This window comes from Malus domestica, chromosome 08 (genome assembly GCF_042453785.1).
Source record: "Malus domestica chromosome 08, GDT2T_hap1".
In the NCBI taxonomy this organism is placed as follows: Eukaryota; Viridiplantae; Streptophyta; class Magnoliopsida; order Rosales; family Rosaceae; genus Malus; species Malus domestica.
The window spans coordinates 19,105,022-19,125,538 of record NC_091668.1 but is presented as its reverse complement, the minus strand read 5'-3'; the positions used below and the strand labels follow the sequence as shown (position 1 = coordinate 19,125,538).

The window sequence follows — 20,517 nt, the reverse complement described above, 5'->3', positions numbered from 1 at the left end:
TTTCTATTCATCATATTGGTTCATCATTCTTGCATACTCCTCATACTTCTTTTCAGCTCCGAAATGTTTTACATGTTCCATACATGAAACATAATCTCTTGTCTGCCTATCAGTTTCTTAAGGATAATAATTGTTCATTGACCTTTGACCCTTATGGATCCAATGTCAAGGATCGTATTTTGGGGAAGATGCTTTTGTGGGGACCGGTTAGAGATGGATTCTATCCTTTTCAAGACTCAAGTACTTCTTCAAATTCATCACATACAGCTTTGCTCAGTATTAAAGCTCCTGTTAAAGTTTGGCACCGGCGCTTGGGTCATCCTTCCTCCTCTATTCTCAGAAGTGTAATCTCTAATCATACACTGGCATTACACGGCAAGTCCACTGTTGATTTCTTCTGCTCAGATTGTGCACTTGCAAAGAATCACAAGCTTCCTTTTGGAGTAGCTTCTTCAAAAACAACTCAAAGTCTTCAACTTTTGCACTGTGATATGTGGGGTCTAGCATCTGTTATTTCAAATAGTGGTTTCAAGTACTATTTGCTTCTTGTTGATGACTTTAGCAAATATAGCTGGTTCTTTCCTTTGAAGTCCAAGTCCGATGTATTTTCTACATTTGTTGTCTTCAAATCTAAGGGGGATACTTAAACAACTCCTTAGGGTCAAATTCATTGTTTTGGACCCTTACTTCAACAAACAATACTTTGGAACTCTTTTTCTCAACTTTTCAACTCTTTTTTCATTCTTCTCATATTTTTTTTCTTCAATTTTTCTTTTTCCACGAAATTTTTTTTTTCTTTTCTTTTCTTTGCCGTGCCTATGGCACACAATTCCTCATGAAAAACACTTCCCCCACACTTATTTTCTGCTAACATAGATCAAAAGGAATTCAATTCGAATCATGCTTTACTATGCTTTAAGAACAAGGGTATGGATAGTCCTAATCTAGGCTAGGTGAGGGTAATGTAGGTTAACAAAGAAAAGGCTAAACAAAGCTCAACGGGGTTAAAAACCTACAAAACATAATAACAGAGGGGATTTACAGCTTTTTGGCTATGGTTGTGGTCACTACACAACTTTATCTTGAATATGTGTTATGCAATTCAATGACATGCTTTGAATGAAGTGGGCATGAGTTCTAGCATTTGGAACTAAATGATGAAACGCCTTCTAAGTAATAACCAAGCAAAGAATAATGAGATCATGCAACGATTTTAGAAATCAACAATGCACAGATTTTAACTCTCCAAATAAACGTTTAGGCTCAAGTCTCACAAGGTTGTAGCGTTTGTTTGAGTTCCTTCCTTCAAGCATGTTACAAAAACTGATTTTTTCCTTTATGATTACATGTGAATTCATAAGTTATAACCACAACTAAGCATAAACAAAGAGTAAATCAAACTTTCATCCATGTTAATCACTCTCTTTAACAGCCATGTAATTACAAACCGAATCCTCATCATTGTGTTGGAAGGTACCCTAAGACACAAACAAACACACAAAAACAACTCTTTTTGGGTTTTTAAAACAAATTTTTCAAATTTTTATGTAATTTTCGGATTTTTACTTCAAAACACACTAAAACACATCAAAACTGCTCAAAAACACTTAAAAACAGCAAGGAACAAGTCTTCAAGTTTAGGGTGATAAAATCCCACGAATTTGCATCTAAAACACTTAGTTACCCCCCCACACTTAAATCAAACATTGTCCTCAATGGTTCAAGCATAAAATCACACTAAACAAAAAGAAACACACAAACAGCAACTAAAACAACTAAATAGGCAGATTCGAAATAAATAACAAAGGGAAGAGTTTAGGAACGCAAATCTAGAATTGGAGTGATTCCTTGGTCTTCCTTTGTTGAATTGCATGGGTTGCCTCCCAAGTAGCGCTTTCTTTTACGTCTTGCAGCCGGACGAAAGGCCCATTCACTCTCCATTTGTGCCCACGGCACCCAAAGAAATATCCTCCACGGTTTGTTCAACAAAGTTCTCATAATATGGCTTCAAACGGTGTCCGTTCACTTGGAATTCATGACCTGTTTTGATACTTTGAATCTGGATGGCACCATAAGAAGATATGTTAGTAATAACAAACGGTCCAATCCACTTAGAACGTAACTTACCGGGGAACAAACGTAAACGGGAATTGAACAATAGCACTTTCTGCCCAATTGAGAATGATTTCCCACGGATCATGTTGTCATGGAAAGCTTTGGTCTTTTGCTTGTAAATGCTTGCATTATCGTACGCCTCATGCCGTATCTCATCAAGCTCATTCAATTGCAATCTCCTTTGACTTCCTGCTTCCTCGAGGTTCATGTTAAACTTCTTGATGGCCCAAAGTGCTTTGTGCTCCAATTCAACAGGAAGATGGCACGCCTTGCCATAGACAAGTCGGAAGGGGGACATCCCAATGGGTGTTTTGTACGCCGTACGATACGCCCAAAGTGCATCATCTAACCGTAAACTCCAATCCTTCCTCGTTGGCCCAACGGTCTTCTCTAGGATTTGCTTGATCTCACGGTTGGAAACCTCGGCTTGCCCATTAGTTTGAGGATGGTAAGGTGTAGAAACCTTATGGGTGACACTGTATTTCCTCAATAACGCTTCAATGGTCCGATTGCAAAAATGTGACCCTCCGTCACTAATGATCACTCGTGGCATTCCGAACCTTGCAAAAATGTTAGTTCTAATAAAATCTGCAACCACCTTAGAATCATTAGTCCGGGTGGCCTTTGCTTCCACCCACTTCGACACATAATCAACCGCAAGCAAAATATATGTAAAACCATACGACGAAGGAAAAGGACCCATAAAATCAATACCCCAAACATCAAAAATTTCAACATTTAGGATAGAAACCTGCGGCATTTGGTCCCTAGCACTAATACCACCCATTCGTTGGCATTTATCACATGTTAAACAAAACGTTTTAGCATCTTTAAAAATACTAGGCCAATAGAATCCACATTGTAACACTTTAAGGGCAGTGCGTTGTGTGCCAAAGTGCCCTCCACATGCATATGTGTGACAAAAACTCAAAATTGAATAACATTCAGAATCGTGCACACAACGACGTACAATCTGATCGGGGCAAAATTTCCATAAGTACGGATCATTCCACACATAAAACCGTGCATCATGCCTAAGTTTATCACGTTGGTGCCTAGTGAACTCACTTGGAATACGTTTTGACACCAAATAATTAACAATATCGGCATACCAAGGTGCACTAACCTTAATGGACAGCAATTGTTCATCGGGGAATGTCTCCAAAATCGGCAAAGGCTCCTCATTATGCACCATTCGGCTTAGGTGGTCAGCCACCACGTTTTCACTTCCCTTCTTGTCCTGAATCTCTATGTCAAACTCTTGAAGTAGCAATATCCATCGAATTAGCCGTGGCTTGGCCTCCTTTTTGGTGAGCAAGTACTTCAGAGCTGCATGATTAGTGAAAACAATTACTTTAGTTCCAATTAAATATGATCGAAATTTATCTAAAGCAAAGACAACGGCAAGGAGTTCTTTTTCCGTGGTGGAGTAGTTCAATTGTGCATCGTTCAACGTCCGTGAGCCGTAGTAAATGACATGCGGCCTCTTGTCCTTTCTTTGTCCTAAAACAGCTCCTAAAGCATAGTCGGACGCATCACACATGAGCTCGAAAGGTAGACTCCAATCCGGTGGAACAATGATGGGTGCTGTGGTCAACAACTCCTTGAGTTGGTTGAATGATGCCGTGCACTCCTTTGTGAATTCAAACGCCACTTCTTTTTGTAGGAGTCGGCAAAGAGGTTGTGCTATCTTCGAGAAATCTTTGATGAACCGACGATAGAATCCTGCATGGCCAAGAAACGAACGAACCTCTCTAACCGAAGTCGGAGAGGGTAAGTGACGTACAAGATCTATTTTCGACTTCTCAACCTCAATACCTTTTTCAGAGATTATATGACCTAAAACGATGCCTTGTTTAACCATAAAATGACACTTTTCCCAATTAAGTACAAGGTTAGTTTCAACACAACGTTTTAGGATCAAACTTAGATTATGCAGGCAACTATCAAACGCATCACCAAATACACTAAAATCATCCATAAACACTTCAATTATCTTTTCTACGTAATCAGAAAATATGCTCATCATGCATCTTTGAAATGTAGCAGGTGCATTACATAAACCAAAAGGCATGCGACGATATGCAAATGTTCCAAACGGGCATGTAAAAGTGGTTTTTTCTTGGTCCTCGGGTGAAATAACAATTTGATTATAACCAGAATAACCATCAAGAAAACAATAGAAAGCATAACCCGCTAACCTCTCAAGCATTTGGTCAATGAACGGCAATGGGAAGTGGTCCTTCCTCGTGGTGGTGTTTAGCTTCCTATAGTCAATGCACACCCTCCAACCGGTTTGAATACGTTGAGGGACAAGCTCATTCTCGGCATTAGCTACCACCGTCACTCCGGACTTCTTTGGCACGCATTGAACGGGCGAAACCCACTTACTATCCGAGATTGGATAGATAACCCCACAATCTAGAAGCTTTATGATCTCCTTTTTCACTACTTCCATCATCGGAGGGTTAAGACGGCGTTGAGCCTCTCTAGTTGGTTTGGCCCCCTCCTCAAGAAATATGTGATGCATACAAGTTGTAGGGCTTATACCTTTAATATCGGCCAATGTCCAACCTAGGGCAGATTTGAACTCCTTCAAAACTCGAAGCAATTTCTCCTCCTCTTGTGCCGTGAGGGAGGAGGAAATGATGGCAGGTAGTGTTTCATTTTCTCCCAAGAAAATGTACTTCAAATGGCTCGGCAAAGGCTTGAGTTCAAGTATAGGTGCCTGAATTATGGATGGAAGCAATTTGTTAGTCGAAATGGGAATGGACTCACGGTTAGTATACTTACCATCAAGCTTAGGTGAGGACTCAAGGGCAGCCACAACTTCAAGTAATTCCTCACTAGGGGGCACGGCATGGGATGATTCATGTATGCCGTGGGTATGCATGCAATCTGCCCCCTTTGTTTTGAGTTCCATGCCTCGTGTAATGACTTTTTCAAGCGCATCGTTATTCAAATCGTCGAGATATCCCTGCGCCAAAGAGTCAATTATATCAATAGAAAAGCATGAATGGTCCTCACTAGGGTATTTAATGGAATCAGAAAGATTAAAATTAACAACTTCCCCATCGAATTCCATGGACAAAGTTCCACTATACACGTCAATCTTCGTCCGAGCCGTCTTCATGAATGGCCTTCCAAGTAGAATGGGTAGCGAAGGAGCATGGTCCGATTCATCCATTTCGAGGACATAGAAATCCGCCGGGAAAACTAAATGATTAACCTGCACAAGAACATCTTCCAAAACTCCCTTTGGATAGGCGTTAGATCTATCGGCCAATTGTATTATTACCCCATCATTTTTCAATGCTCCTAAGTTCATAGATGCATAAATGGAATATGGCATAACATTTATAGAAGCACCTAAATCAAGCATGGCAGATTCAAATCTAGTGTTCCCAATGACACAAGGAATGCTAAAGCTACCTGGATCTTTGCATTTTGGAGGTAGTTTGCGTTGCAAGATGGCGGACACATTCTCACCTACCTTTACCACTTCTTTAGTCGACATCCTCTTCCTAGTGGTACACAACTCTTTCAAGAACTTAGCATACCTTGGAACTTGCTTGATTGCATCTAACAAAGGTATGTTAACTTGAACTTTCCGAAAGGTTTCAAGGATATCCTTTTCTGCCTCTTCTTTCTTCGTTTGCATGAACCTACTAGGAAAAGGCACAATTGAAGGGAAAACATTAGTATGAACTGAATTTGACACATTTTTACCTTTGTGGGACAAATTGGGCAGATTTGGGACATTAGGAGCTTGCAGCATAGGTGGAACCACCTTTGCCGTGGGCAACCTTGATTCCTCCTCTTCCAATTGCAAAAGTTCATCCTCATTATGACCTGTTTTTGATGTAGGACCTGCCCCAACTTCCTTACCACTTCTTAGGGTGATTGCTTTGGCACTTTCGAACCCTCCCTTCGGATTTGGAATGGTTGAACTAGGGAGTTGTCCGGGATCTCGAAACTTACCTACAAACTCGGCAATCTGCCCAATTTGTTTCTCAAGTTGATCCACCCTTTTATCTTGGTTTTGCATAGCCTTAGCTTGATCTTCCTGCCCATTAGACAACTTAGTTAGTATCTTAAGAAGTGCATCATTGTCAAGAGACGTACCTGAGGCACTTGGGCCGGATTGGGCTTGATTTTGGGGTGGGCCGTAGGTTTTGGGAAAGAATCCCGGGGTTGTTGCCTAAAGCCTCCTTGGTTTTGAGGTTGTTGGGGATCCCTCCACTTGAAATTTGGGTGGTCTCGCCACCCCGGATTATATGTGTTGGAGTATGGATCATGTCTTGACTGATTTTGGCTTTGAAACCCAATGGCATTCGCACTCTCCCATCCGCCATTCTTGATGAGTTGAGGACATTTTTCGGAGACATGTCCTTGGATAGAACATACGCCACATATCACAGGTCCTTGCATCTTCATTCCCTCGGCCATCTGCGAAACAATAGAAGTAAGATTAGCCAATTGTGAATGAAGATCGGAAGTTGCACTTACCTCATGTACTTGGTGCCGTGGGGGTCCTCTTAGGCCTACAGTTGAGCGTTCAACGCTCTATTAGCAATCAAGTCCTTGGCAGCCATGGGTGTTTTGTCCACCAATGCTCCCCCCGCCGAAGCATCAAGCATTTGACGTTCTAGAGGTAGGAGACCCTCGTAGAAGTATTGCAAAAGCAACTCCTCCTTCATCTGATGCTGTGGACAAGAAGCAACAAGTGATTTAAATCGTTCATAATATGTAGGAAAAAACTCACCTTCTTCTTGCTGAATTCCGCTTATCTTTTTGCGTAGGAGGATGATGCGAGAAGTTGGAAAGAACTTCTCCAAGAACGCTCTCTTCATACTCTCCCAAGAAGTGACAGTGCCGGGAGCTAACTCATATAACCAATCATTGGCTTTATCCATCAAAGAGAATGGAAAAGCCTTCATCTTCAAAATATTTCCGTCAACATTGACGGGAGTCATACTAGAGCAAACTACTTCAAATTCTTTCAAATGTTTGTTAGGATCTTCCATGGACAAGCCATGGTATTTAGGAATATGATGAAGCAAACTTGACTTTAATTCAAACTCATCCGTCTTACCTTGGGCAGCCATGGGGTATTGAATGCACAAGGGTGCGGCATTATCCAAACCCGAGGCGGAAAGCTCCTTGAGTGTACGATTGTCCATGGCCATGCCTTGGACTTCTTCAAATATCCCTGCCGTGGCTGATTCCTCCTCTTCTTGTACGTTTTCTTCAAGGTCAGATTCGGAATTGGGTGGATGGTGTTCTTGTTCTTAGGTACTAATGTATGACTAGAAGCTCTCAACCGATTCGTGCGAACATCTTGGATTTTGACGACGATTTTGAGAGGAAGTTGAGAAGAGCTAGAAATCAGCAAGAACAACCTCCACTCAATTCCGAATCTGACCTTGAAGAAAACATACAAGAAGAGGAGGAGGAAGCCACGGCAGGGATATTTGAAGAAGTCCAAGGCATGGCCATGGACAATCGTACACTCAAGGAGCTTTCCGCCTCGGGTTTGGATAATGCCACACCCTTGTGCATCCAATACCCCGCGGCTGCCCAAGGTAAGACGGATGAGTTTGAATTAAAGTCAAGTTTGCTTCATCATATTCCTAAATACCATGGCTTGTCCATGGAAGATCCTAACAAACATTTGAAAGAATTTGAAGTAGTTTGCTCTAGTATGACTCCCGTCAATGTTGACGGAAATATCTTGAAGATGAAGGCTTTTCCATTCTCTTTGATGGATAAAGCCAAGGATTGGTTATACGAGTTAGCTCCCGGCACTGTCACTTCTTGGGAGAGTATGAAGAGAGCGTTCTTGGAGAAGTTCTTTCCAACTTCTCGCATCATCCTCCTACGCAAAAAGATAAGCGGAATTCAGCAAGAAGAAGGTGAGTCTTTTCCTACATATTATGAACGATTTAAATCACTTGTTGCTTCTTGTCCACAACATCAGATGAAGGAGGAGTTGCTTTTGCAATACTTCTACGAGGGTCTCCTACCTCTAGAACGTCAAATGCTTGATGCTTCGGCGGGGGGAGCATTAGTGGACAAAACACCCATGGCTGCCAAGGTCTTGATTGCTGATAGAGCGTTGAACGCTCAACAGTACGAGGGTGTAGGCCAAAGAGGACCCCCACGGCACCAAGTACATGAGGTAAGTGCAACTTCCGATCTTCATTCACAATTGGCTAATCTTACTTCTATTGTTTCGCAGATGGCCGAGGGAATGAAGATGCAAGGACCTGTGATATGTGGCGTATGTTCTATCCAAGGACATGTCTCCGAAAAATGTCCTCAACTCATCGAGAATGGCGGATGGGAGAGTGCGAATGCCATTGGGTTTCAAAGCCAAAATCAGTCAAGACATGATCCATACTCCAACACATAATCCGGGGTGGCGAGACCACCCAAATTTCAAGTGGAGGGATCCCCAACAACCTCAAAACCAAGGAGGCTTTAGGCAACAACCCCCGGGATTCTTTCCCAAAATCAAGCCCAATCCGGCCCAAGTGCCTCAGGTACGTCTCTTGACAATGATGCACTTCTTAAGATACTAACTAAGTTGTCTAATGGGCAGGAAGATCAAGCTAAGGCTATGCAAATCCAAGACAAAAGGGTGGATCAACTTGAGAAACAAATTGGGTAGATTGCCGAGTTTGTTGGGCAGTTTAGAGAACAAGGAAAGCTTCCTAGTTCAACCATTGCGAATCCAAAAGGAGGCTTTGAAACCGCAAATGCAATCATGCTAAGGAGTGGAAAAGAAGTTGGGGCAGGTTCTTCATCAAAAACAGGTCATAACGAGGATGAAATTTTGCAAATGGAAGAGGAGGAATCAAAGCAACCCACGGCAAGGGTGGTTCCACCTTTGCCGCAAGCCTCCAATGCCCCTAAACCTGCAAATCTGTCCAATAAGGGTAAGAATGTGTTAAATTCAAGTCCTACTAATGTTTTTCCTTTGAATGTCCCCTTTCCTAGTAGATTTTTGCAATCCAAGAACGAAGAGGAGGAAAAAGATGTTCTAGAGACGTTTAGAAAGGTGCATGTCAACATTCCCCTCCTTGATGCCATAAAGCAAATCCCGAAGTATGCCAAGTGTTTAAAGAAGCTTTGTACGACAAAGAAACGTGCCCGGGAGAAAGAAGTGGTACATGTAAGCGAGAATGTCTCCGCCATCTTGCAACGTAAACTACCCCCCAAATGCAAAGATCCGGGGAGCTTTACAATTCCATGTGTCATTGGTAATACCCGTTTCAAATCTGCCATGCTAGATTTAGGAGCATCTATTAATGTTATGCCATATTCTGTTTATGCATCTATGAATCTAGGAGCACTTAAACATGATGGTGTAATAATACAATTGGCTGATAGATCTAACGCCTATCCAAAGGGAGTTTTGGAAGATGTTCTTGTGCAGGTTAATCATTTAGTCTTCCCGGCGGATTTCTATGTCCTCGAAATGGATGAATCGGACCATGCTCCTTCATTGCCTATTCTCCTTGGACGGCCTTTCATGAAAACGGCTCAAACCAAGATTGATGTAGCCAAAGGAGAAGTAACTATGGCATTTGGTGGTGATATGATTTGTTTTAAAATTCCTGAATCCATTGAGACTCCTAACGTTGTTCGTTCTTGTTGTGTTATTGATACGATAGAAAAGATAGGGACGGATCATTCAGCCCCTAACACAAAGGTTGCTTCAAGAACCATGCAAGATGAGGGAATTGGAGTGGAGCATGAGGACCCCACGGCCACTACCCTTAAGATACCCCATGTGGCCGAGAATACCATGAGGAAAACAGTTCATGTTGCTGCCACTTCATCACAACACCAAGGTAAGGCACCTAGTCCAAATCCAATTCCCATTAAAATTAAGAGGTGGTTCCCTTCTATGGTGCAGGTACCCAAGCAAATCCCCGATGGTGGGCGCATGTACGTGAACCTTAGGCAACACAACGCACCCATCAACGAACATCACTATCCATTACCGTTCAAAGATGCAATGTATGAGAGTGCCGTGGGCTCCAATGGGGCATGATTGTGTTCTTCGTCCGGCTGCAAGACGTAAAAGAAAGCGCTACTTGGGAGGCAACCCATGCAATTCAACAAAGGAAGACCAAGGAATCACTCCAATTCTAGATTTGCGTTCCTAAACTCTTCCCTTTGTTATTTATTTCGAATCTGCCTATTTAGTTGTTTTAGTTGCTGTTTGTGTGTTTCTTTTTGTTTAGTGTGATTTTATGCTTGAACCATTGAGGACAATGTTTGATTTAAGTGTGGGGGGGTAACTAAGTGTTTTAGATGCAAATTCGTGGGATTTTATCACCCTAAACTTGAAGACTTGTTCCTTGCTGTTTTTAAGTGTTTTTGAGCAGTTTTGATGTGTTTTAGTGTGTTTTGAAGTAAAAATCCGAAAATTACATAAAAATTTGAAAAATTTGTTTTAAAAACCCAAAAAGAGTTGTTTTTGTGTGTTTGTTTGTGTCTTAGGGTACCTTCCAACACAATGATGAGGATTCGGTTTGTAATTACATGGCTGTTAAAGAGAGTGATTAACATGGATGAAAGTTTGATTTACTCTTTGTTTATGCTTAGTTGTGGTTATAACTTATGAATTCACATGTAATCATAAAGGAAAAAATCAGTTTTTGTAACATGCTTGAAGGAAGGAACTCAAACAAACGCTACAACCTTGTGAGACTTGAGCCTAAACGTTTATTTGGAGAGTTAAAATCTGTGCATTGTTGATTTCTAAAATCGTTGCATGATCTCATTATTCTTTGCTTGGTTATTACTTAGAAGGCGTTTCATCATTTAGTTCCAAATGCTAGAACTCATGCCCACTTCATTCAAAGCATGTCATTGAATTGCATAACACATATTCAAGATAAAGTTGTGTAGTGACCACAACCATAGCCAAAAAGCTGTAAATCCCCTCTGTTGTTATGTTTTGTAGGTTTTTAACCCCGTTGAGCTTTGTTTAGCCTTTTCTTTGTTAACCTACATTACCCTCACCTAGCCTAGATTAGGACTATCCATACCCTTGTTCTTAAAGCATAGTAAAGCATGATTCGAATTGAATTCCTTTTGATCTATGTTAGCAGAAAATAAGTGTGGGGGAAGTTTTTTTCATGAGGAATTGTGTGCCATAGGCACGGCAAAAAAAAGAAAAGAAAAAAAAAATTTCGTGGAAAAAGAAAAATTGAAGAAAAAAAAATATGAGAAGAATGAAAAAAGAGTTGAAAAGTTGAGAAAAAGAGTTCCAAAGTATTGTTTGTTGAAGTAAGGGTCCAAAACAATGAATTTGACCCTAAGGAGTTGTTTAAGTATCCCCTTGTGTTTTAAAGTTAATTTCTGCAATCTAAGTGAATTCTAAGTCTTAATTTCATTGCTTTGCTTACTATTGCTTGAAGAACGTTTGCTTTGCTTACAAGGGTGTGGCATTATCCAAACCCGAGGCGGAAAGCTCCTTGAGTGTACGATTGTCCATGGCCATGCCTTGGACTTCTTCAAATATCCCTGCCGTGGCTTCCTCCTCCTCTTCTTGTATGTTTTCTTCAAGGTCAGATTCGGAATTGAGTGGAGGTTGTTCTTGCTGATTTCTAGCTCTTCTCAACTTCCTCTCAAAATCGTCGTCAAAATCCAAGATGTTCGCACGAATCGGTTGAGAGCTTCTAGTCATACATTAGTACCTAAAAACCAAAACAGCAACTAGAAGGCTCAAAACTGCCTAAAAACCACTTTCTGGGCAGTTTTGAGCACCTACACTAATTTGGACGAAATTTGATGAAAACTTGAATCAAAATACTTAGAAACACAAATCAAAACACTTTCTAACTAATCTAAGACTTCAAATTAAAGGGGGATTTTGTTTTGACGAAAATTAAACTAAAGAAAACAGATTGGAAATAGGGCAGATTGTAAAAACGATTTTGGTGAAATAGATGGTTAAAAGGCTAGTTAGGAGGTTCTTCTCCACACATGTCACACTTGCAAACAAAACGATTTTCAGTTGTTCTTCCGATAAACTATGAATACTCAACGCCCCAAGTTAACCGTGAATTGCACTAATTAACCCTCAGTTTTTCCACAAGTTATTAAGTTGGATGATTGCATACGACAACCCAAAACATTCCCTACAAGTTCCCTACATGAATTGCATAATAGAGATACAAGCAAGAATCATTACGTTCTTGAAAAACATAAGCATTGACGAAGCATTTGTTACTATGAATTGCATGAAACTTATGCTAAGAATTCATTCAACGCGATCGTTTTCAAGCGATCTTCACTACTTGTGATTATAAGATTGTAACTATTAGGTGAAACTCCCTCATAATCTAGCATCATATTCATGCATGAAAACTAAGCGTGCACTCTCAATCAACATACACAAATAAGTTATCAATCAAATAGATGAACGAATTGAATCCATAACTTATGAAATAACAACTGAATGTAATCGAATCAAATTGCAAGCATGTACATGGTTTCGAATCACCCCCCAACTAAGGGGGTTTAGTTCCTCATACTCACAACACAAAGTTTATTGAATTGAAACATCGAAGACATAAGAAAGATTACACCTAAAATGCCAACGAATTCCACTTTGAATTCTGCACAGCAAGCTCCTCTTTCTTCTTCTCCTTGCTGCGGCAGAGAGGGTTTAGGGGTTTTTTTGGGTAGTTTTGGATGATTTTGGACGAGGGAGAATGGTGGAAAAATGTCTAGGATGGGTGTAGGGCACGGCTAGGAAGGTTTGGGGTCAGAAAATATGGAGTTGGGTGAAGGTTGGGCTCGGCAAAGGTGAGGGACAGGTTCTGGCGTGAATGGAGTTTTCTGGATGTGTTTTTGGGTTTTGAAAGGTAGATAGGATAGTATGGTGGTGCGGCAAGGTGTGGGAATGGTTTATGGAGGTGGAGAATGGTGTATGGATGTGTGGAATGGTGCTGGAATGGGTGGTGGCTGCAGCAAAAGGTGGGAAAAGTTGCTGGAATGGGTGAAGGCTGCGGCAAGGTTGGTTTAGGGTGATGGTGGCTGCGGCAAAAAGGGGAGAAAGGGTTGGACGATTTCTGAATTGTGTAGAGGGGGATGTGATGTGCGGCTAGGGTGTAAAAATATATATATAGGCACTTAAAAACCCTAGCAAATCAGATTAGGGCCTTTAAAACACAAGTCCATCAGAAAAATAGGTTAAGCAATCAGAATTTTAATGAGCAAAGGCCTAGGGTTCGGCAATTAAGTGGGCTAGGGCTAGGGTTTGTAAAATAGGCCTTCTAGAATGGAAAGGTGCGGCATAGGCTTAGGGTCCACAAGGAGTTCGGGTTTAGGTCGTCTAAAAGCCCAAAGCCAAGAATAGAAACTCACGAAAATGGAAACCTCCAAGATAGAAACTTCCAACTTTTAGAAACTTTGGTTGCCAATTCCGGTTTAGGAAAGATCAACCCAAAATGGAAACTTTTAGGCTTAGCTTTCCTACATCAAGTAGGAAACCTCAAATCTTCAACTCTTCAATTCCATCCCAACCTTGTGTTCCAAGCATGTCCTTTTCAATCCAAGCTCACTTTCTTGCTCCAAAAGCTCCAACTTGCATCATTTCATGTAATACGTCCTTTAACCTGAAAACACATGAAAGTAGCTTAAAAGACTACTTTAACGAAGAAAACATAACGAAAATGCATAAGAACTAGCTAACTAAGGCGCATAAATATGCTCCTATCAACCCTCACCTTTGCCACACAGTTTGCCAAGTCATCCTCCTATCCCCATTAATTCTCATCCCATGATTACAAGATCCAAGGCTGGCATATGTAAATCTAAGTCTCAGGTTTATGCAGCAACCAAACATCCTCTTCCTGTTGATCTTGATTATGTTCCCAGTACTTACTTGCAAGCTTCTAAGCATGCTCACTGGCGAGCAGCCATGCAAGATGAATACAATGCCTTGATATCTACTGGTACTTGGTCACTCATCCCCTCTCATCCTTCTCAAAATTTAGTTGGCTGTAAGTGGGTGTTTTGAGTTAAGAAAAAGGCTGATGGTACTATTGATAGGTACAAAGCTCGTCTTGTAGTTGGGTTTTCATCAACAAGAGGGTATTGACTTCCAAGAGACCTTTAGTCCGGTTGCAAAGCCGGTTACAATTCGCATCCTCCTTACTCTTGCTGTCCAATATAATTGGTTTCTCAATCAATTGGATATAAGCAATCCTTTTCTTCATGGGGACTTAAAGGAGGATGTCTACATGCAACAACCTCCAGGATTTGTTGATCCTACTTCTCCTAGTCATGTTTGTAAGTTGAGAAAATCGTTATATGGACTAAAACAAGCCCCCCGAGCCTGGTTTGACAAACTCTATCAAGCCCTTCATTCTCTTGGATTCAATCAATCATCCTCTGATGCATCTTTGTTTGTTCTCAATGGTCCTCATTTGGTTATTGTCCTAGTGTATGTTGATGACATTCTTGTGACTGGTCCAAACTCTCACCTCTGTCAACAGTTTATTAAACAACTCAGTTCTCAGTTTCCAGTAAAGGATCTTGGTCCTTTACACTACTTCTTGGGCTTAGAAGTACACCGATCCTCACAGTGCATTTTTCTACACCAAACCAAATACTTACTTGATAGTTCCATTGGTTTCTCTAAACATTTATTTTGCAGACATATGGCCTGAAAACACTTGTCAAGAGCTTCTTGCCACACCGGGGAACTCACACCAAACAGCAAATTAATGAGCTCAAGGACAACTAAACGGCAAATTAATGAGCTCTGTGGCATTTTGTCCACAATGCTGCAAAAGGGAGAAACTGCAGAGGGTATCACCTCAGGGTATGATTTCAGATTCTGTCATCAAATAGAAAGTTTTAAACTGTATGAGCTTGTCCTTAACTTTTATGTGGGTTTAATTCTTCGTTCTGGCTCAAGTGAATTGAAGGTCAAATTAACGAACTCATTTAATTATATATCTCTGCCTCGCGCTCGGGCTCTTTTTTTAGCTTATACTACATGTGTTTGGATATCGTCTCAGCTTTTGACTAGAATCTCTGTGGTGCTTGAATGAAGCAGTAAAAAATGTGGTTTTGTTTTCATAAGCATGACTGCATTAGTAGTTGAGTTTATTGTTACAATTCTTTTGCTTCCAGACTTCTGCTAAATATGGGAAGAGGGATGCTTTGGAAACTTTGACGTTCAGAAAGGAGATTCTCAACTGTTTGTTTAGGCTTTTATTGTGAGTCTCTGACTGATGCTCATTATTGTGAATGGCAATTTTGAGCAACACACAACTGAATAAAAAGGCTACAGTTTTCTGCTTTTTTTTTTTGGTGCTTTTAAAATCTGTGTTCAGTGAATGTGATAAGTATTTCAAACACCACTCATTTGGTTTCACTTATTTTTATTGCAGTGAAAGTGATAAGGCTTGTATTAGATTAGCTGCTGCAAAGTCTGTTCTCCGGCTTGCTCAAAGATGGGATTTCCATATTTCTCCAGAGATTTTTCACTTTATAATTTTAAGGGCAAAGGTATTTATGTTTGGTTCTGATTTGTGTATCCTAGTGTTGTCCTTCATTTTTCTTGGTTACCTGTTATTCCGGTGGACTTCTTGTTCGAACTTCATTTCCTGTAAAGCTAATGGAAACATATTCCTGAATCCTGATGGAATTTGAGGTTCTGGTCCCTGGAGCTCATGATAGTTTATTGCTAAAGTATAAATGTGTCTTTAGCGAACTTAATAAGATTCACTGATTTTTCTAGTGAGCTGTCCCATTTATAGACTGATTGACAAATGGTAAAAGAAATGCACTTTATAAAATTTATTAAAAAAATAGATGGCATGAGACTGCAATAAGCGTGTTATGCATCTATCAATCACCAGTAATGCTTAATCCAGTTAGTTGACTTGCATCCGGTAATATTTATATATTCTTCAGTTTCTTCAGATTTGATTTCATTGTCACTCTTGAATTGCCACTAATTATATGTTCACGGTCATTTTTCTTTTCCTTCTTACACATTTCAGGATGACTCACCATTGGTGAGAAGATCACTTCTTGATAAAACACACAAATTACTGAAGGAGCATGCCATACCTAGCAGATATGCAAGTGCTTTCGCAATGGCCACCTCAGATTGCCTCAAGGATCTGCAGGATGATGTATGCTAAATATGCTGTATCTATCTATGAGTTATTTCTGTATGCTTGAGCAAGTAAATGTATTCTGATACCATTCAATTTAGTCGTCAAAATATATTGCAGAATTTGTCAAGGATTACAGTAGAGAAGCTCAAGTGCGTCAAATCTCTGGAGTCCAAGAAGGATTAAACACTGATTTTCCAGCATACATAGTGGTGGCCAATTGTCTTGATCGTGGGATATTATTGAGAAACAGGAATCCATGTTATCAAAAGATTTCCTGCGATTATTTCTAGTATGGAATGAGTCAATCATCCACTCTGGTATCTTATTGAACAAAAATGGTGATATTGTTCCTCCATTGATCAAGAATTTTGATTTTTGGGAAGTATCATGATCATCCAATAAGAAGTGTTTCAATTTTTTCAAATGAAAGATTTGAAGACCTATTGATTCTAACAACTGATTGCAAGACCTTTCAATTCATAGATGTGGATCTCGGACCTATGAATGGGGATGTTCCCAAAACTCACAAAAAAAAAAAGGAAGTGAGTTAGACAAAAAGAGAAGAAACGTGGACAAAAAAAGAAGTAACTTGGACAAAAAGATTTATCCATATTCTTGCTCATGATACAGGCTTCCCACCTGACGACTGTCAAGATGAAAATGCATATGCTCAGTTTTGCAGGTATGTAAATATATCCAGATAATATTGGAGATTGCCTAGTACTGAATATGAATGCAGCTATGCTGACACACTTTGGATTATGTTTCTCTTTGCAGTCCACTGTTAGTTTTATTGCAGGCTTTCGTCAATGCCAGTAATGCTGCTGGTACTCTGGATATTACCAAGGATTCTGTCTTGTATTTGATTTTCATTTTCCATGCAATTAAGAGGGCTGAGGATGCTATAGACGTTGAACTAACTGGTGTAAGAGTTTTCCTTCAGAAGATATTTTCTCCTCTTCACTTTATGTTTATGTTTTTTAATTAAGGAACGGAGGTTTTTCTTGTTATGCAGAAGCTGCATATTCTGGCAGAAATTGGGAACTCTTTTGTGACGTTAACAAATCATAATGGCATCTCCGCATCACATGCTCCTGGGAAAGTTTTTCTACCATCATCCTTATATAAAGTAAGTATCTCTAATAAAAGTGATGAGCAGTTTTCAATAAGATTTGATATTCTTTTCTTTATCTTTTGGCTGGAAGAAATTTAAATTTCTAGTTAATTGTTCCACATTATTTCACCTTTTTATTATCTGTTCTGTGCAGTCCAATTCAAGATGCCTCAATCAATCATGTTTTGGTGAGTACTTCTTCAAAAGGTTAGTTGACATATTTAAATCAAATATCTCTTTGGTATGTATCTCCAGTTTTCCTTTACAGCTTTAGTTATATTGCCCCTATGATTTTCTTAATGATATATTCTTCCTATAAACATTTTGTTGGAAACTCTTTCTTCACGTTTCAGCCTGCCAGTGCTCTTCCTAGACGTGGGCGTAAGTGTCAAGAGGATAGCACACAATCCAGTGTTTTCAAGGACAACAAACTTATCTTAACATCTTCCAAGATAGTTAATTTGTCCAGTGATGGGGGAGCTGAACCCCGGAAGGCTGAGAAACAAGGCACCAGTACAGGAGGACGTAGGAGAAAACGAGATCTCTCTCCAAGTGATTCTGTTAATGATTACCAGAATGGTGTATCCAAAAAATCTGGGATTACTTTGGAAAAAGAAATACTTTCATCTTGTGATTCTGTAGCTACAATCGGTGGATCAAATGTCTCAGTCCAGAATTTGAAAAAAAATAACATTCGATTGATGGAAAATGTTAATGTGAAAAGAAACATTAACGTGGAACATTCCAATCACCCCAGAACGAAGCTAAGGGGCCCTTGCAGCTGGAAAGTAAGAATAAGCTCTTTCTGAGAATACACTTGAAATTGTATTACATTTTTGAGATTACTGTGTCCTTAGAAATATTTTATAATTAATTATGTAGGAAATTAGTGAGAAGGATGAGGCATTGATTGGGCAAAGGATCAAATTTTTGTCTCCAGTAGATAAATGGTGAGCATTCCCCCAGTTAGGAGATGATTTTCAGCATTGTTTTAGACCTTGTTAGGAGATGATTTTCAGCATTGTTTTAGCCCTTGTTTATAACAATATTTGTTTTTCTTTACCAGTTTTTATCCAGGTACAGTGGATGGTTATAACACTCAAAACAATACGTACAAGGTGACTAAATATGACTATATTTTTTATTTCCATTTTTAAACAACTATTTCAATGATACAGTAAACTATGTGGAAAGTTTTTAGAGATTAAATTTCGTTGCTTTTGTTTCATCTTTAATGCGTTGTAAGCTGGATACGTTGTGTATTTATCAAAACCATCGCTGTACTGCTTGATCTGAATTATTGTGATTAATTTCCCATCATACTGGCAGATCACATGTGATAGTAGCTGCGACGTTCAATTAGTATGCTTGGAAAACCACTCCAAGTGGCCTAATGGTTCTTGCCTAGTTGGGTTTGCTCCCCAGCCTAGGTTCGAACCCCGAAGCTGTCAAAGTGGCCAGGCACTGTGCTGCAATGCACAGTTGGAGCATTTCACATGCGCCAGAGGGATTAGTCCTCGGGCTTCCTTGGAAGCCTTTGGGATACCCTTGACTTAGTAAAAAAATAAGATAAAAAAAAATAAAAATTAGTATGCTTGGAAAGTGAGAGCTGGGAAACTATAAGTGATGTTTCACTGGAGGAAAGGGTAAGAGTGAAATACTATGAATGCTTTATTAGCTTGCATATGTCAACTTCAGTTTATATTGTTTGACATTTACAATTTTAACTGGTTATACCATTCCCTCAAAAAGTGGCTATATCGTTGAAATCTTAAGTGGACTTGGATGAAAGTATCATTTCCACCTCCATGTAGTTAGTTTTAGTCATAAACTAGATATATGTTTTAGTTTTCTATAGATGTTGGAACTACCTCTTGTTCAACCATCACCACACCCACAGTTTGATGCAACGTTGTTGATAGTGAGTAACAATCTACGTTGTTTCTTTAAAGGATGTGTTCTTATGAGACACAAGCTTGGAATGGATTTGTGTACAACGTTCATTATATACAAATTTATTATGGATGTATATGGTCTCATATTTATCCGATGCATCATTCATTAAAGTTTCCAATGCATGCTACCCAGGAGTCTAAATACCATTTGACAACATTCAACTATAGCGTGAAAATTATTGTCTTTTTGTGCGTGCAGTGTGTTCCTGTGAATTGTGAAAGTTGCACTCTGAATGCTTTGCCCTGTTCCAATGATGTTATGCTAACTCTGTAGTTTTGGATGTAGCAGAAACGAAAGGTGGGGAAAAAAGCCTCTGTGGACACATCGGCATCAGAAGTTACCAATGCAAATGAGGATGCTGTAAGGCTTGCATTGTATTTTCGTTGTTATCATTACATTTTGCTCTTATACATTGACATATCAAGTCGAATAATTTCTTTGCAGTACCGTTGTTTCTTTGCAGCCCAAGAAAATTTCATTCCTTGTATGTTTGTGTTTATTGACATATATCCCTGGTTATGTGTTTCGCTATTTTTGTTTGATTACTTTGTTCAGGTGGCTAGAAGAACTTGAAGACAAAAGAAACTAATTTAGCTATGATTATATTTTATTATGAGCTATACTGCATCCTGCACTTGAGTGCTTGAAAACAGCAACATCCCTAACTTAAAAATCAGTCTAGTTGAGAGGTCGGGGGCAGATCATGCCAAGGAATCTCTGGTGCTTTCAGTCCGGCAGAAAGTTCCCGCAGGTCATCCCAGAGTTTGCACCCCTTGCCGTTGTAAGTAATCACTCTAGATGTCAGTGTTGTATATATTCTTCCTTAACAAGCAAGCAACATCGGAACAGTTTGAATGCGTAAATACACATCTACGAGTCATCTTGCTAATGAAACGCTGTAGTAGTTAGAAACGGGTATGTGTTCTTCTAATGCTAGTTGAGAGGCAAGAACAGATTCTCACACATATTTGTCCTTTTCAGAAGTAGAATGATAATTTAAGACAATGTCCGTGTCATTTTAATCAAGCGTGGAAATGCCATCGGATCGAAGGGCTAATTCTAATGTAGTATAGCAACGTAGGTCGCTGCCTGCATCTCTTTTGCAATGTGTGCTCTTGTTTACATACGACATTCTCACAATATCGAACTTTCTGAGCTCAATAGCTACGA

At 39.8% G+C, this 20,517-nt stretch overlaps 2 protein-coding genes across 17 annotated transcripts in view; both read left to right on the top strand.

The window, feature by feature from the left end:
* LOC103451182 (sister chromatid cohesion protein PDS5 homolog B-like) overlaps nucleotides 1-16,877 on the top strand; it is a 28,446-nt gene extending 11,569 nt beyond the window's left edge. The window contains exons 12-16 of one of the 5 annotated variants that reach the window (XM_070827147.1): nucleotides 14,801-14,968; nucleotides 15,283-15,368; nucleotides 15,543-15,660; nucleotides 16,158-16,292; nucleotides 16,376-16,659. Coding sequence is in view for 3 of the 5 variants with exons in the window: in XM_029107117.2 (XP_028962950.2) it covers nucleotides 14,871-14,968; nucleotides 15,543-15,660; nucleotides 16,158-16,292; nucleotides 16,376-16,567 (543 nt within the window). In the remaining 2 variants the exon portion in view is untranslated. Of the gene's footprint in view, nucleotides 1-10,039; nucleotides 11,063-11,569; nucleotides 11,702-13,259; nucleotides 14,969-15,282; nucleotides 15,369-15,542; nucleotides 15,661-16,157; nucleotides 16,293-16,375 lie in introns of those variants that run through there. The other 4 variants (XM_070827150.1, XM_029107117.2, XM_070827151.1 and 1 more) reach the window with 4 other exon arrangements.
* On the top strand, nucleotides 16,732-20,373 carry LOC114826570 (uncharacterized). Of its 12 annotated transcripts, none has more exons than XR_011583889.1 (10): nucleotides 16,732-16,959; nucleotides 17,055-17,202; nucleotides 17,293-17,406; nucleotides 17,546-17,579; nucleotides 17,745-18,179; nucleotides 18,274-18,341; nucleotides 18,458-18,509; nucleotides 18,721-19,037; nucleotides 19,636-19,707; nucleotides 19,903-19,957. XR_011583889.1 is itself a non-coding variant. In XM_070827144.1 (10 exons), the coding sequence occupies exons 3-10, from the start codon at nucleotides 17,348-17,350 to the stop codon at nucleotides 20,199-20,201; spliced, it is 768 nt and encodes a 255-aa protein (XP_070683245.1). In that variant the 5' UTR covers nucleotides 16,732-16,959; nucleotides 17,055-17,202; nucleotides 17,293-17,347; the 3' UTR covers nucleotides 20,202-20,373. The 12 variants fall into 12 exon arrangements, 9 of the variants coding, with proteins under 9 accessions (XP_070683245.1, XP_070683244.1, XP_070683247.1 ...); XR_011583891.1 differs by having other exon boundaries at nucleotides 19,633-19,707; XR_011583890.1 differs by lacking the exon at nucleotides 19,903-19,957 and adding an exon at nucleotides 19,792-19,889.
* Nucleotides 20,374-20,517: the final 144 nt, after the last annotated feature.